Raw genomic sequence first — 16,144 nt, forward strand, 5'->3', positions numbered from 1 at the left:
CACTAGCCAATCCTTGCAATTTTACCCACTATTATGGATAATAATTTTGATGCTTTCATTTTCTTATCAATATAGTGATTTGCAAGCACAAATTTGCTTTGCAAAATATGCTGATGAAAGTTCTGTTGCAGTTGCTCAGCATCTTACAAATACGGTGTTTGTTGACAGAGCTCTCATAGTAGTTCCCGCAAAGGACAGTAAGTAATCACAAAGAATAATTATTATGGACTTAACGCAACAGGACAGGAAATGGAAGCTGACAGTAATTTAGATAAACTAACCCCAAGTCTGTAATTATTGCCTTTTTTATTTTGGTCCACCAGTCGGTGTTTCAATTTTGGTCTGGAAATCAAATTTTCAACCGCAAACATCAGATAAGAATGACGTAGGTTATCATACCGTATTTACCTAATGCTCCTTAAAAACGAAGGACTGCAGTTTATAGTTAACTCTTTACAAGAGTATGTAATGTGGCCATTATGAATGAGTAGTTGTTACAAATTAATTACATTAAAGTTATTGTTGCAGCTTTTAACAATAGTAGTTGTTACACACACCTGTCTCCTTCCGGTTGCATGAAGTCCTTATGATACCGATGATGACAGAAAGACATTACGTTTGTTTACCATCAAATATACCTACGCCAACCAGTTTACACAATACAAGACTTTTATTGAAAATAATTAATAATTATTGTGCATATGTGCAATTAAAAATGTAGCTCACTATGTAACTTACTTACTTAATGTCATCCCACGACGACTTAATTCTTAGTGGGTGCCATGATAATTTGTCTCCACACATCTCTATCAAGCATGCTCTTCCTCAGTTCACTCAGGTCTAGTTTGGTATCTTTCAACAGAATGTCGAGCCAAGTCAGTTGAGGTCTTCCCACTTTCCTTTTATCTTCTGGTTCCCAAAGGAGAACTCTTGAGGCTGGCTCAGAGCTTCTCATAACATGACCGGACAGACCCATGCGACATCTTTGAATGATGGTCGTAAGACGGGGAAGGTTGCCATATAGTGTCTTGTTGGTGGCGTGTGAGATGTTTTGGACTATCCTCAGCATGCGGGTGTATGCTCCCATCAAATGATTTTGAGAGCAATGAAGTAAGACTCCATGTCTCACTATGTAAAGTGAATGAGAATTTTGTTTCTATTATGAATGTTTTTTCAGACACTTTTCCAGATGAAGAAAAGGCTTTGCAAATCTTACAGAATGGAGGTGTAGCAGGAGGCCAGAATGGTGCAGGACAGGTATACTATTGAATTTAATTTATGAATTGATCGGACCCATAACAAGTTCTTGCGCTTTGTCGGCCCAGCAGCCAACCTGCCTCCTATTGTTTCCCGACATCTAGGAGAGCAAGACAGGACTTGCACTTCCTGTATAAATGTCTTACTTCTAAGTTTGATTGTGATCTTGTTTCGTTGTTTTATTTTAATGTTCCTGTTCGTAATCTTCGTAGTAAACCCTTTCTTCATGTTAAATTTTCTCGTGTCAATGTTTGTAAAAATGGTATTTTCTGTAGACTCTCGTCATTGTACAATTCTTGTATTTTAAAAAATAATTCTTTAGATATTTTTAACTGTAATTGTTCTCAATTTAAATGTATTATTAATGAAATTATTTAAATTTTCTTTTTCATTTGTATATCTTTATATTGGCTCATATTTTATAGTTTAGCTTTTATTTTCAACCTGTTATTGGTGTTTTACACTGTTGGTTTGATATAAAGAATAAATGAACTGATCATAATTATTATCTCTGTCACTTAAGAACAGCTCAGGAGACAAAAACACTATACAGTACAACCTGCATTTTATGTACGGTACAGGACCAAAAGATATACGTAAAACATGGGATTCGTCAAATTCAAGTTAACCTTAAATTAAATTGACACCAACGCGTAAATATATAGCTATATAAGGTGCAGTATTTGCCTATTTTACGTACAGCAGCTTCTATGTAGCCTGTAGAGAAGTAGAATGTGGTGCAGAGATGGCCATAACATAACACGGCAGGCTATGCGATGATAAAAATATTTTAAATAAAATTCAGTGTATTTAAATCTATTATATCACATTTTCATCTATCTTCAAACAATTTCTATCAATAAACACAGTTGCTACTTTTTTACAATGTTATTCTCTGCATCATGTGTGAGTGGCGTATCAGATCCATGGCTCTGCTGCTGTTAAATTGCACCTTGTTCAATTTTATAAGCACTGTTAAATGATGGACTATCACTAAATAAAGCTTAACACTTTTAATAAATGAAAAATCCACAGAAAACAACATGTATTAAATTGTCATATTATCGTAAAATCAAGTGAACATAAAATCAGGATTTGTAAGATAAAGGTTCTGCTGTAATGTATTTTATAGGATATACCAATTCACCATATTATTACAAAGTAAGAAAATAAATGGTTTAAATTAAGTTATAGTGGATTTACACTACATTCTAGTTAAAATGTAGCTTAATTGTTGAAAATGTATTTATTTATAAGTATTTGTTTTTGTAGGGTGCAGGATCCAATTCCGCATTTGATGCAACTCTTGCTGCTCTGGGCTTACCACAGCCCCCACAACTGTCAAATGTTGATCCTTCGAAAATCGAAGAAATTAGACGTACAATCTATGTTGGCAATTTAGATTCTTCTGTAAGTACCAATTTTCATGCTCCCTTTATTTTCGCGATTGAACAACGATCGAAAAAGTAAGGGTGTGCGGAAATCGCTAAATTCCAACCGATATTGTTTACATTCGATCAGGCCTAGGCTTAATTTTACTGATGTTATTCAACAAATTACGCAAGAAACTCAAATCGCAAAAATGAAAGGTCGCAAAATAGTTGAAAATGTAAAATCGCAGTATTTCACCTCCGATGTTGTAAAAGAGTGAAGCATGCAACCAATGGCTGATTACGGCCTAGATTTTAATGTTGTCTTTAATGCAAGAGTGTAATTACATATCATGACAAAACTAAGTAGTTTTAATCATAAATAATATGTAAACTCGCGTAATATAACATAGGGCCTATAACAGTCACTGAAATAGTTTTATTTCAATCTTGATCGTGTTTGGCTTTAAAAATGGTGTAGATAGGCCTAGCAGCTATAATGCCGCAAAAAGCTAGGCCTACGTTTTTTTAATAAACTTGTTTAAAACTTTTGGCGAAACAATATTTTTGCTAACGATAAAATATGGTTATGAAAAAAAATTTTCCTACCGACCTACCCATTTTTTAGATTTATCCAAAACATGGCAAACACAATTTTTTATTTTTTTTACTTTACACTACAGTGAACTGTAAACCGTGAAATCTTGAAAAGAAGCCCAGTGGGCCAAATTTTATGATGGGCTTTTTTTCAAGGTTTTCAAAACTTTGTCTTTGCGTATATTGTCTGCATATCATCTTGTGCTATATTTTGAATTATAACGCACCTGATTGTATTGTATTCTTCAAATAAATACAAATTTAAATTTAATTTTAATTATGCATAATGTGTCATTGGAATTAGTCCTACCTATTGAAAAAGTGTTTCTGACCCTGTCTTCACTTTTGTACATCATTTTTTGTATACCAAATTTTCCTCATAACAATTAATGAAGACACAACATATAAATGTTAATTATTAATCTTATTTTTAGGTTACTGCTGAACAACTTCTAACCTTCTTTCAAAAAATTGGTGAAGTGAAATATGTTCGTATGGCAGGGGATGAAACTCAGCCAACTCGGTTTGCATTTGTCGAGTTCAGTGATCAAATGACTGTAGCTAAAGCGTTAACCTATAATGGAGTAATGCATGGAGGACGACCCCTTAAGTATGATTTTATTATCTTGTTTTGAGGTATCCGTTAAAGATTGTCCTCTAAAAAAAAAGTTTTTAAATTGTTGTTGAATATGCTATTTTAATGTCACATAATAGTAATATTCACTTTGACCAAAAATTGGATAGAAAAAAAAAGAGATTGTCCCCTAAAAAAAATAAGTTTTTAAATTTTTTTGGTTGAATATGCTATTTTAATGTCACATAATAGTTATTCACTTTGGCCAAATATTTGATAGAAAAAAAATTATTTACCTGATAAAACTAATTTAAAGCCAGAAATAGTCAAATTGACTGGATGCCAATGGGTTTTTGGTTGAATTTAACCGTTTATTTTAACATCTTTTCTGGTTTTTTAACTTTGTTAAAATGACAAAATGGCCTATTCAAAGTCTGATTTTATTAATTTTAATTTTTCATGTTTTTGGATGACAATACATCTTTATTAAGCTTGTTTTCCAGTCATCGTTGAGTAAACCAGATTCAATGAATTAAAGAATTAAAAGAGTTAATCATAATTTGCGTGGACATTGGCATAACAATTGGTAGGAAAAATGGTCAAAATCAATTCTAAAAACAATCTTTAAGTTTTAATTCGGCTATGGTTTTGCTATATTCCATAACCATGTCATCACGGAAACAATCAAGAGAAACACTAAAGCACAGTTTAAATGATTTTCCTACTTTAATGACCTCAATATTAACACTAACAAACATTTTTCAGGATCAACCATTCAAATAATGCAATTGTTAAACCACCAACAAAATCAAATGAAACTACCCAGAGAGAAATGGAAGAGGCCATGAAGAGAGTGAGAGATGCACAAGCCTTGATTCAAGCGGCTATTGATCCAGGTGAGTCATGTGGTAAAAGGTAAAATAGTTCACTTGGTATAAATATGTAATAAAGTCGATGTGCGATATATACTCTAAACAAGTATATACTGTAACAGGCGACATATTTATTTATCACTAAAATTGACAATCGCATATTCAAATGGATGATTCATATTTTACAACGTGAACATGGTACTGACTGCGCTGATATATGATTAACTGTGTATTATTGTTTCCTGACATCCAGTGGCTTGCAAATTCATACAAAATAAACAAAATATCCCCCACTTGCCTAATGTACTTGTCAATTTTATGACGCACTATACTACCACTGGTAGAGGTGCATCATGGTTGCATCTTTTACACATAATGACGCAGTGGTGCGTCAAAAACCTAAATGGTACATCATCTCAATGAACAATGGTGTGTAAATCGCTTTAATTGGAATAAAACAAACAAACATTAAGATGTTTAGGAAAAGGCCTCCGTCATAAATATCTATTTGACATTGTCTTTTGCGACAGACGTCTGCCATACTAAGCCATTTCGCTGGAAAAATGAATTACTAAATTCTCAGATGTTTTTCCGATGATTTTATATTTTGTTGCTGCATTAAGTCTTCTCAGATAAGTCCAGTGTACACATCTGGCTCATGTGCTGTTTAAAGTCCCTACAATAGTACATTTTTCGAGACGAGTAGGGGGTTGCCCGGGTGTACTAGTACACGCACAGCAACTGTCACACAGCCACTCATCATGGTCACCCAGTATAAAGTAATAAATAATAAAGTCTGTAGAATTTATCTAATAATTTATTCTTTAGTGTTCACTACATCAAGTGAAAAAGAAAAGAGAAGTCGATCTCGTAGTCGTAGCAGAAAACGATCTCGATCACGCAGACGTAGTCGAACACCGCGTGGAGGCAGAAGTAGACATCGATCCAGAACACCTCGTCGTCGTAGATCACGTTCGCGCAGAAGATCTAGATCTCGAAAACGAACTGTAAGTCCTAAAAGAAGATCACCACGGAGAAGGTCTAGAACTCCACCAAGACGAAGATCTCGTACTCCAAGACGCCGATCCAGAACACCACGTAGAAGATCTAGAACACCAGTAAGAGAAAGATCTAAAACTCCTAAACGTAAAACTGAAAAATCTCCACGGCGTTCAAAATCACCAAAACGCAAATCCCGTTCTCGTTCGAGGTAAGTTAAAATCACTATTTTTGTAATTGACATCAATTAAGTTAAAAGGTTATTTGCCAAAATTTTATCAAGGAGTCTAAATAAAAAGTGCAGAATAAAGTGCAGAAAGATAATACGGCAAGTTTTTCTACAAGATAACTGCGTAATAGAACAAATTATTTCAGACCATGTGCTTTCTATCCTTCCCAGATGCGTCTGAAAACCCTGTCTCACAGTGACGTGTTAAGACACTGATATTCAGTTTTTACGGCCAACTGCACATGAATTTTTAGCATGCAACCTATGTTGTACCAATCGTCTGTTCCCCTGTTTCTATTTCACATCTTGTGCTTGTTGCATAGAGAGATGAAAAAATTAAATTTTCCAACACAAGGGTTATGAAAATGGTAGTCTATTGCAAGGGTGTCCGTTTTTCATATCTAATTTAAGGTCACAAACTACATTTAATGTAGAAATAAATACTATATGGTCCTATTGAGATAACTATTCACTTTAAACAATTTTAATAATTTTAGCGGCCTGCTATAAATCCCAACATGCATTGCGCACAGATATTTTTGTTTTTACTTTTCTATCAATCATGAGGACAAAAAAAATGTTCAGCGAAATACCAGGTTTCCCCAATTTGTATCAACGGAGTCTGGCAAAACCAGAAACACAATTAATGCAGCAACTATACAATGTCAGGCTAGGCCTATAGCTAGCATACGATGTCCGTACGTTACCAATGTTTACCAGTTGGGCCTACCTAAAGACCACCCACGAGAGGATATTCACCGCGAGCTACTTAGGTAGTGCATTATTTCCCTTTTTTTATCATAATTTACCATAAAACCTAACACAAGGAATGACCTGGTTTAATGTTTTTAAAGTAATTATGCAGTACTTCTACAAAACGTTACAAATTGTAGGGAATGGGTCTTTTTCACCTCGTGGGTGGACACCGCCTGACTCTCTATTGACACATATTTTTGCATGTGAAATTACAACAACAATACAATGTCACGTGTGATTGGCTTGGCAGTTGATGGATGACTGTAATTTGTGAAACAAAGCCCTTTTAAATGCTTTTGTTTAAATACTGGGCGTCATTATAAACACCGCCAGGAGCGTTAATTGTGAAATAACATGTTTGTTTTGGGAAAATGTTGTTTAATTTCAGTTATTTTAGATGAAAAATCTCTAGGCTAGACCTAAATTGTCCAGATTTTTGGGGGGGAAATAACCGATTTTCGGGTAAGTGGGGATCTGCTTTAAAAATCTGGAAAAAATCACGCAAATTTCGGGGAACTAAGAACTTGGTACCTCTGTAGTAGACCTACCTAATTTTACATTGTGTTTTCTCTTCAAAAGAATGTTTTTTAAACAATTTTCATCATTTGGCGGTACACGGTCGGTCTACACGAAATAGGTTAGCTTTGACCTTCTTTGAAGCCTATACTCCGTATCTACAAAAAAAGTGACTCCCCCTCTTACTCAGGGGAAAGTTGGACGACCTTAGGCAATCAAAATCGCGACTCAACATGACTGAAATTTCATTTTTGGCTAGGCCGGCTAGATGCGTCTTAAACTGTTTTGGTGTTCAAGTTTCTGTGAACTCTTATCTAAACAATAGGGTAGCCGTGTTTCATTGTGACTGTTGCACAATGATTGTTGAGAACTCATGTTGTAAAGCAACGCGCTGAGGGCTGCCCCGTATATGATGAGATGTGAAAATCAGTTTTGCAAATAAACAATGTTAATTGTAATTGGACAGTTGAATTTATGAGTCATTTACGGCCACAAAATCAGCTGCAAAATATCTTTTTTGCTCATATCAACAAAAAGTCTATTTATAGTTTTGCAATTTCATTCTCCGATTTCAACTTCTCTAAAGATTAAATAACATTTCATTGATAACCTATTTTTTTTACTGCACCACAAAATCAGTCTGCCGCCCTCTGGATTACATTAAACTACAATTTACTGCTGACCTTTAATCCTAATTATTATGCATGAACCTTTAATTTTGTTTAGCCATTTGGTGAAAGTAAAACATAATTTTTCAATTTTAATTCACTCTATCTATTTTTAAGCAAATCGGTCTTTATAAAAAGTTTTTAGGCAATTTATTTTTTTGCGTGTCTGGAAAAAAATCAAACTAATGAAATTAATAAAATGAGGTTTATTCATGCCAGATTTTCTCTCAAATTTGAATATGCTCTTGCTCCTTTTTCATTTTGATGACATCTTGTAAATATGAATAATGTGGGTTTCATAATTTCACCTACTGTATATTTGAATCTGTCACAGAAATAATTTGTAGATGGGAATTCATATAAAAAAATGTGCATGTCAGATTTTATGCTATGTGGCCTCTTTTGTCATAGTTCTATACATTAAAAAGAGCGCGCATGAATATATGAATATGTCCTTGCCCAGACAAATACCTTCAGACATTGTCATCTTCAGGTTTCATTTTAATGATGTCATGTCAAAAGATCTAAGTAAGTATAGACATATGTAGATCCTGTAATATCACTTTTGCTGTACACTGTACAGTATACTATACTCTGTATGACATATTTAACACTATTTACATGCTTCAGGTCAAAGAATGGCAACAGTACATCAACTTTCAGTGCTCATATTTTAATGTATGTATTTCTGTTTTTATCTAAGCTGTTTAGAAATTGGAATTTGTAATCTTTTGTACCGCTCAATCCGAGGTAGTGGTACTTTAGTTAGTTTTAGCGTTCCATAGATGTCTACCAATATTATGCTATTATTTCAGCTTACTTCCAAAGCCATAAACAAGTTTCTCACATCTGTCATAGAGACACACGGTCTAGGTCAACAACAAAATAATGTAGTACTCCACTGTCACAAACTCATCATATATTATGCACTGGGCCCTCTGGTAGAACAGTCTTAGACTGTGTTTATACAACACCCTAAAGTTGAATCCGTCTTTAATTTTTAGCGTGTTGCACGGGCCGAGGTCAACCCTACAAAAACCTTGCAGTTATACATGAAATCGTAATACCGTGTTATACCGTAGTTCATAATCCTAAGTTGTACATATACTTGCATGCATTATGAATTAATATGAGTTTATATTAAGGATTTTGATAAAGGATGATTTCGTTTAAAATTTAGTTTATTCAATTATTGATTTTTTAAATCTGCTTTTGAAACTAGAAAAAAAATGTTTTAGAATTAGGATAAAACTATGCTACATTTTGCCAAATTATGCTAACATTTGATTAGCGTTAATGTTAAGTGCTAAATCGGTTAAAATATGCAAAAAAGCACAATTATCTTCTAGATTTTCACAGCACATACTTTTATTTAACGAGAGGTCAAAACAATACCCTGAGGACACTTCCAACACGCCAACAGCAACCGGGAATCCACAAAATGTTAGGATTCAGCCAAGTAGCCTTTTTTGCAATTAAAATCTCATTACACGGAATCTCTTCGATGTTATACAACACACTTTTTGTAGGCGTGTTGAATATGCGTGTAATAGCGTGTTGTATAAACGCGCACTTAGGGCCCGCTTATACAACACGCTAAATTTACATGCATTGACGTTGGCGTGTTGTATAAACAGAAATGGATTCCGTGTATTACTAAACCATCTGGAAAGGCTACTTGAAAAGGCTACTTGACGACCGACCAAATTTGGCCGGTTGGAGTAGCTGAAGTAGCCTTTTTAAGTAGCCTCAGGGGACAAGTTGACCTCTCCAATGTAATAAATTATTACTAACCAGCTTTCGTCGGATATTATGTAATATCCATGGTAATAATCAACAGCCTAGCCTATGCCTACAGGAAGGACTGATATCTTATCGTTTTTAAAGTAATTGCCCACCAGGAGAGACATCGATCGATCGCGAGGAGTAAACCTAGGCTAGAGGCCTAACGTGCATGCTGGAACGGGTGGATTTATTCGATATATAAATAATAAGTTTGAACAAAAGAGCTTACAACAATCTTAGGTACATTTTTATTAAATGTATAGGCCTACTTGCTTGGCGACTCATTTAACAAGTTCGTAATCGGATCGTAGTACTCTGTACAGTAAAACCAAAAAACACCGCCTCAACAACCTCGTGCGATGTACAATCTGTTGTTCTTTGCAGATCAACATTGGTAGAGTCCATTAATTATGAGGGTGTTTAAAAATGTGATAACTATTAAAAACCTGTCTTAACCACTGTGTAATCAAAGCGTTTATTTAGTTAAAACTTTGACCCCCCTCAAAATTGATAATCACGTATTCCGGTTATCACATGATTGAGTCACGGTTGGTTGCACACTTCTTTTTTACACGTCCGGCGGCAGAGGTGAAATATATTCGCGAATAAGACAATATATTTTCACTATTTTGGTTTCACGATTGCCGTTGGGCTCACAAAAAAAAAAGCCGACCTTCATTTTCGTCACTTTAGGGTCGGTCGGGCGTGGCCAACACAATAAAAAAAAATTTGGCCTAATACTATTTTATCTCACGAAACTTCCTGTTCACAAAAGCACACACGAACGTTCAACACGGTAGTTCATTTTTTATGTATGAACTATGCAGATTAGGGGATTGACCTTGATCTGTGATAACACGCATCCTACGAACATGCGTGTAAATAAGAAGCGTGTTGTATAAACACAGCCTTAGACTGAAGTAGCTACCCAGTATAAAGAATAAATTAATAATCAGACCCCAGAATAATTCCAAGTGCTCTTTTTAGAGTTGAAAACGAATGTTTAAAGGTGATAGCACCATGCCAAACAGAGCAAGCATATTGAGTATGTGGAGTACTCGTACACACATCATGTCATTATGAGGAGAAGTAGCCCACCAGTTTCTTTTTCATTTTATATACTTTTCTTTCACTTATTGGATGCCATTTACCAGGTTTGTTATGATGATGAATACTGCCTTACCGCTGAAAAGTCTGCCGACATTTCCGCTTGGGCTGCTCCGTAAATCTCTTTTACCAGTTTCTTCCAGTTTGATCTTTCATTGGCTAGTTCTTTAAGTTGTTTCATGTCTTTCTTGGTTTTCAATTGTCCAGGATACTTGATGTTTGTGTTCTGCTTATAAAGGGTGAGTAGGTCGTTGCTGAGAGTTATTGGTAGGGTGGTTCTCGGTCTTCCTCGAAATGTTATATTGGTAGTGTTGCTGAAATAATAGCTTATTGCTGTGTTGGCTGGTGTATATGGGTCTTGTCTATAAAGTATGTTATGTTTGATGCATTTTAATGTTTTTGTTATAAAAATATGTTTCTTAGCTATCACAAGCTCGTATGTATTATGGTCTCAGTTTGCTTAAATAACTGTAGGTAATGTTTACAGGATACGCTAATTTAACTAGCGTAAAATAGTCAAGAAACTAAGAATGTAAATTAAACTGTACAATATTTTTTAATTATTTAAGTGAAAAAGATGGAGTTACACATAAAAACATTTTAAATAAAGAAATACATTACTGTACATTACTAAATAAAATCATCACATACTGTAGTTGCTTGCTTATGAATTACTAAACGGACAGACTAAATAAGGAGACTACATCCTTATTAAAATTATCATACAGCATACAGGGTGCCATATAATGACCTCATCACATAACTTTGAGATGAGTATAATTAGGTGTTTTCAGATGAAATTTATATGACGATATGATGTCATTTTCTAGGTAAAGTTGTAACAACTTTAGTCACCATTCCATTATTTGGTATACCACACAACAAGTGGGGATTAACCTGATACATAATATATTATAGATCTGCATTATATTATATTTCATTCCAGTATTGTGAACCATCGTAAGTGGTGTTCACACGCACGGTATGAGGCTAGCTTATGCCTGGCATAGCATACGCCTTTGCATGTGAAGTAGATGGATGGAGCACCCTCATAAAATATTTTTTAAATAAAAAAAGAATCTGTAGTAATTACAAATTTGATTTATGGTCACATTTATGTGAAGCTATTACATTTTTTATTACCTTTTATTATGTTATCGTAAATTATATTATGAAAATCATACAGTATAATTTGATTCTTTAATCATTATTTTCAATTCATTATTTTACTTGAAATTAAAAAAGATGCAAAACTGCAGACTGTAGTCTATAAAACCCAAAGTATTATGATTAAAAAGTTAATCAACATAATTTAATATAATTTAGAACTAATTTTCTTAGTAAGATATCAAATTGAAATGTAATATTGATTACTTTACTTTATCCTATTTATGCTTGAGTGCCCTGTGGCCAGCAATGCTGTCCATTGTCCTAGGTCCTTTAGCCATCATTATGCTGCTGCTTAGTGATGCAGCATCTATTTCCTGTTACTGTCTACTGTAGTAGATATAAACTACTGAATAATTTATCACCTGGAAATATAGATTCTGTTTAAAAACTTTAATCTCTTCTAATTTAAACCAAATATACATTTGTAATTTAGTACAGTTGTACCTCTTTGCAAAATGAATACTGTACAATGCCTTTTATCATTAAAAAAAATTTATAAAAGGCTACAGTATCATGATATTAGTTTAGTTTTATGACTGAGATTCTTATATAAAAGGCTAATAATCGCAGTTTTTGGCAGTCGTACACATGTGACACAGAATAAATCACTGTCAACTTTGTGTGAAGAATTATCAAACTATCGACAGTTTCCACAACAGAACATGCGCATCCAACAACCATACGCAAACAAAGTTATGTCACATCAGAAAAAGTATGATCGTTTTGCTTAATGCTGAGCGAGGGAGTGTTAATATTCGGACCAACTAGAACTAGTACTTCTGTAACTATTCATGTCTACACATAATTAAAGATATATTGTCCCCCTAAAAAAATTTTTAATGTCATAATAGTTATCCACTCTAACCCAAAATGGAATTTAAAAAACAATGTATTCACCTGAAAAAAAAATGTAATTTAAAGTAAAAAAATAGTCAAATTGACAATTTAACCATTTGTTTTGTCATTTTGTGAAACGTTTTTTTCTAAAGACATGATTAACTTTATTCAAACTACAAAATAATCTATTCATTATAGTCTGATTTTATTAATCTTCATTTTCATGTTTTTTTAAACAAATAAAACAAACTTTTAAGCTGAACCCTTAGTAATTATGTTGATTAGTCATTTACACTTTTCATCATCCGACAGAATAGAATCTTTAACAACATAGATATACATAGAATCTTTAACATTAACAACATAGATATACATAGAATCTTTAACATTAACAACATAGATATACATAGAATCTTTAACAACATAGATATACATAGAATGTTTAACAACATAGATAGACATAGAATGTTTAACAACATAGATATACATAGAATGTTTAACAACATAGATATACATAGAATCTTTAACAACATAGATATACATAGAATGTTTAACAACATAGATATACATAGAATCTTTAACAACATAGATATACATAGAATGTTTAACAACATAGATATACATAGAATGTTTAACAACATAGATATACATAGAATCTTTAACAACATAGATAGACATAGAATCTTTAACAACATAGATATACATAGAATCTTTAACAACATAGATATACATAGAATCTTTAACAACATAGATATACATAGAATGTTTAACAACATAGATATACATAGAATGTTTAACAACATAGATATACATAGAATGTTTAACAACATAGATATACATAGAATCTTTAACAACATAGATATACATAGAATGTTTAACAACATAGATATACATAGAATGTTTAACAACATAGATATACATAGAATCTTTAACAACATAGATATACATAGAATCTTTAACAACATAGATATACATAGAATCTTTAACAACATAGATATACATAGAATCTTTAACAACATAGATATACATAGAATGTTTAACAACATAGATAGACATAGAATCTTTAACAACATAGATATACATAGAATCTTTAACAACATAGATATACATAGAATCTTTAACAACATAGATATACATAGAATGTTTAACAACATAGATATACATAGAATGTTTAACAACATAGATATACATAGAATGTTTAACAACATAGATATACATAGAATGTTTAACAACATAGATATACATAGAATCTTTAACAACATAGATATACATAGAATCTTTAACAACATAGATATACATAGAATGTTTAACAACATAGATATACATAGAATGTTTAACAACATAGATATACATAGAATGTTTAACAACATAGATATACATAGAATGTTTAACAACATAGATATACATAGAATGTTTAACAACATAGATATACATAGAATCTTTAACAACATAGATATACATAGAATGTTTAACAACATAGATATACATAGAATCTTTAACAACATAGATATACATAGAATGTTTAACAACATAGATATACATAGAATGTTTAACAACATAGATATACATAGAATGTTTAACAACATAGATATACATAGAATGTTTAACAACATAGATATACATAGAATGTTTAACAACATAGATATACATAGAATGTTTAACAACATAGATATACATAGAATGTTTAACAACATAGATATACATAGAATGTTTAACAACATAGATATACATAGAATGTTTAACAACATAGATATACATAGAATGTTTAACAACATAGATATACATAGAATCTTTAACAACATAGATATACATAGAATGTTTAACAACATAGATAGACATAGAATCTTTAACAACATACAGTAGATATACATAGAATGTTTAACAACATAGATATACATAGAATGTTTAACAACATAGATATACATAGAATGTTTAACAACATAGATATACATAGAATGTTTAACAACATAGATATACATAGAATGTTTAACAACATAGATATACATAGAATGTTTAACAACATAGATATACATAGAATCTTTAACAACATAGATATACATAGAATCTTTAACAACATAGATATACATAGAATGTTTAACAACATAGATATACATAGAATGTTTAACAACATAGATATACATAGAATCTTTAACAACATAGATATACATAGAATGTTTAACAACATAGATATACATTGTGTGACAGCACAGTTTAAATTCATCTTTGATTCTACAGTATGTTTGGTTCTCTCTGTTAACTTTCATTTTATGAACATCACCAATTGTTATTGTTATAGCTGTGAATATGATCACTGGTTCATTATTAGTATGTCATAACGTCATCAATGATTAGGTTTTAATTACCGGTATTATCAATATTCTGACTTCATCCATCTTGCAATGCAATTGTTTATTAGCTTGTTTCAAACAATTTATCTGAAGAATAATTTATCTAAAAAAACAACTGAATCAGTCAGTATTTTTTTTTTGATCATTTAACATTATTTACAGTTACATTTTTTAATAATCTGATGTTTTATATATTATAAGCATTTTTTCATTGACTGTACTTTATTAGATTCAAAAGATTGAAGTATACAATATTAAGGGATATCGGCAATTAGTAAATTAGTGACAATTATGGTATTAAAATAAATATCACCATCAATGTTCATATGAAGATTAACGATAAGCCTCTTAGAACACTGTCTGTTTCGCTGTAATAAATGTTGCTAAAATCTTCATAAAACAAATTGAGCAGTTTTCGCTATTATCTTCTGAGTTGATGTACTAACTTACACTTGCATCATGTCATAGTTTGGTGTTTATATATCGACAAACATAACTGAAGCATCTATTTCTGCTTCGTTGACTTTACACTTTGTCGGATATCCATGTGATTGTGATTGTTCCCTCATTTTCTATAGCACTCTCATGGGTACTTATGAATATTATAGTTTTTATAATTGGCTGCAATTTCTTGAGAAAAGGAATTAAATTCCATTTAAATTCACAGCAATTTTTAGGCATCAGTACATCATTGTTACAAACTTTGATCACATATGTTTCAAAGTGAGTGAAAATACAAAATCCACACAAATGAGAAAAAAAAATATTCAAAAAATCCATACAAAAGAGAAAAAAAAGTGTAAACACAAAATCCACATAGAAGAGAAAACAAGTATAAACACAAAATCTACACAAATGAGAAAAAAAATATAAACGTTGTTTCCGACCAATATCTCCTTAACAAAATAGTTTCAAATAAATTAATATCTTATCTCTACAAATTCAATTATTTAAATCCATTTTAATCGGCATATAGAGTTGGTCACAGTACTGAAACTGCCCTCACCTTGTGCCCTTGCTTTTTTCTCTGTATCATTCCCCTCTCACTGAAATTATTAA

General features: G+C 32.2%; 1 protein-coding gene across 3 annotated transcripts in view; it reads left to right on the plus strand.

Moving 5' to 3' along the window:
* LOC140052740 (uncharacterized) overlaps window positions 1-16,144 on the plus strand; it is a 34,655-nt gene that overhangs the window by 4,511 nt on the left and 14,000 nt on the right. For all 3 annotated transcript variants that reach the window (XM_072098441.1, XM_072098440.1, XM_072098439.1), the window contains exons 3-8: window positions 76-197; window positions 1,178-1,257; window positions 2,530-2,667; window positions 3,659-3,834; window positions 4,564-4,694; window positions 5,499-5,880. In XM_072098441.1, the coding sequence (XP_071954542.1) occupies window positions 76-197; window positions 1,178-1,257; window positions 2,530-2,667; window positions 3,659-3,834; window positions 4,564-4,694; window positions 5,499-5,880 (1,029 nt within the window). The remainder of the gene's footprint in view (window positions 1-75; window positions 198-1,177; window positions 1,258-2,529; window positions 2,668-3,658; window positions 3,835-4,563; window positions 4,695-5,498; window positions 5,881-16,144) is intronic.

Source organism: Antedon mediterranea, chromosome 6, assembly GCF_964355755.1.
Source record: "Antedon mediterranea chromosome 6, ecAntMedi1.1, whole genome shotgun sequence".
NCBI lineage: Eukaryota > Metazoa > Echinodermata > Crinoidea > Comatulida > Antedonidae > Antedon > Antedon mediterranea.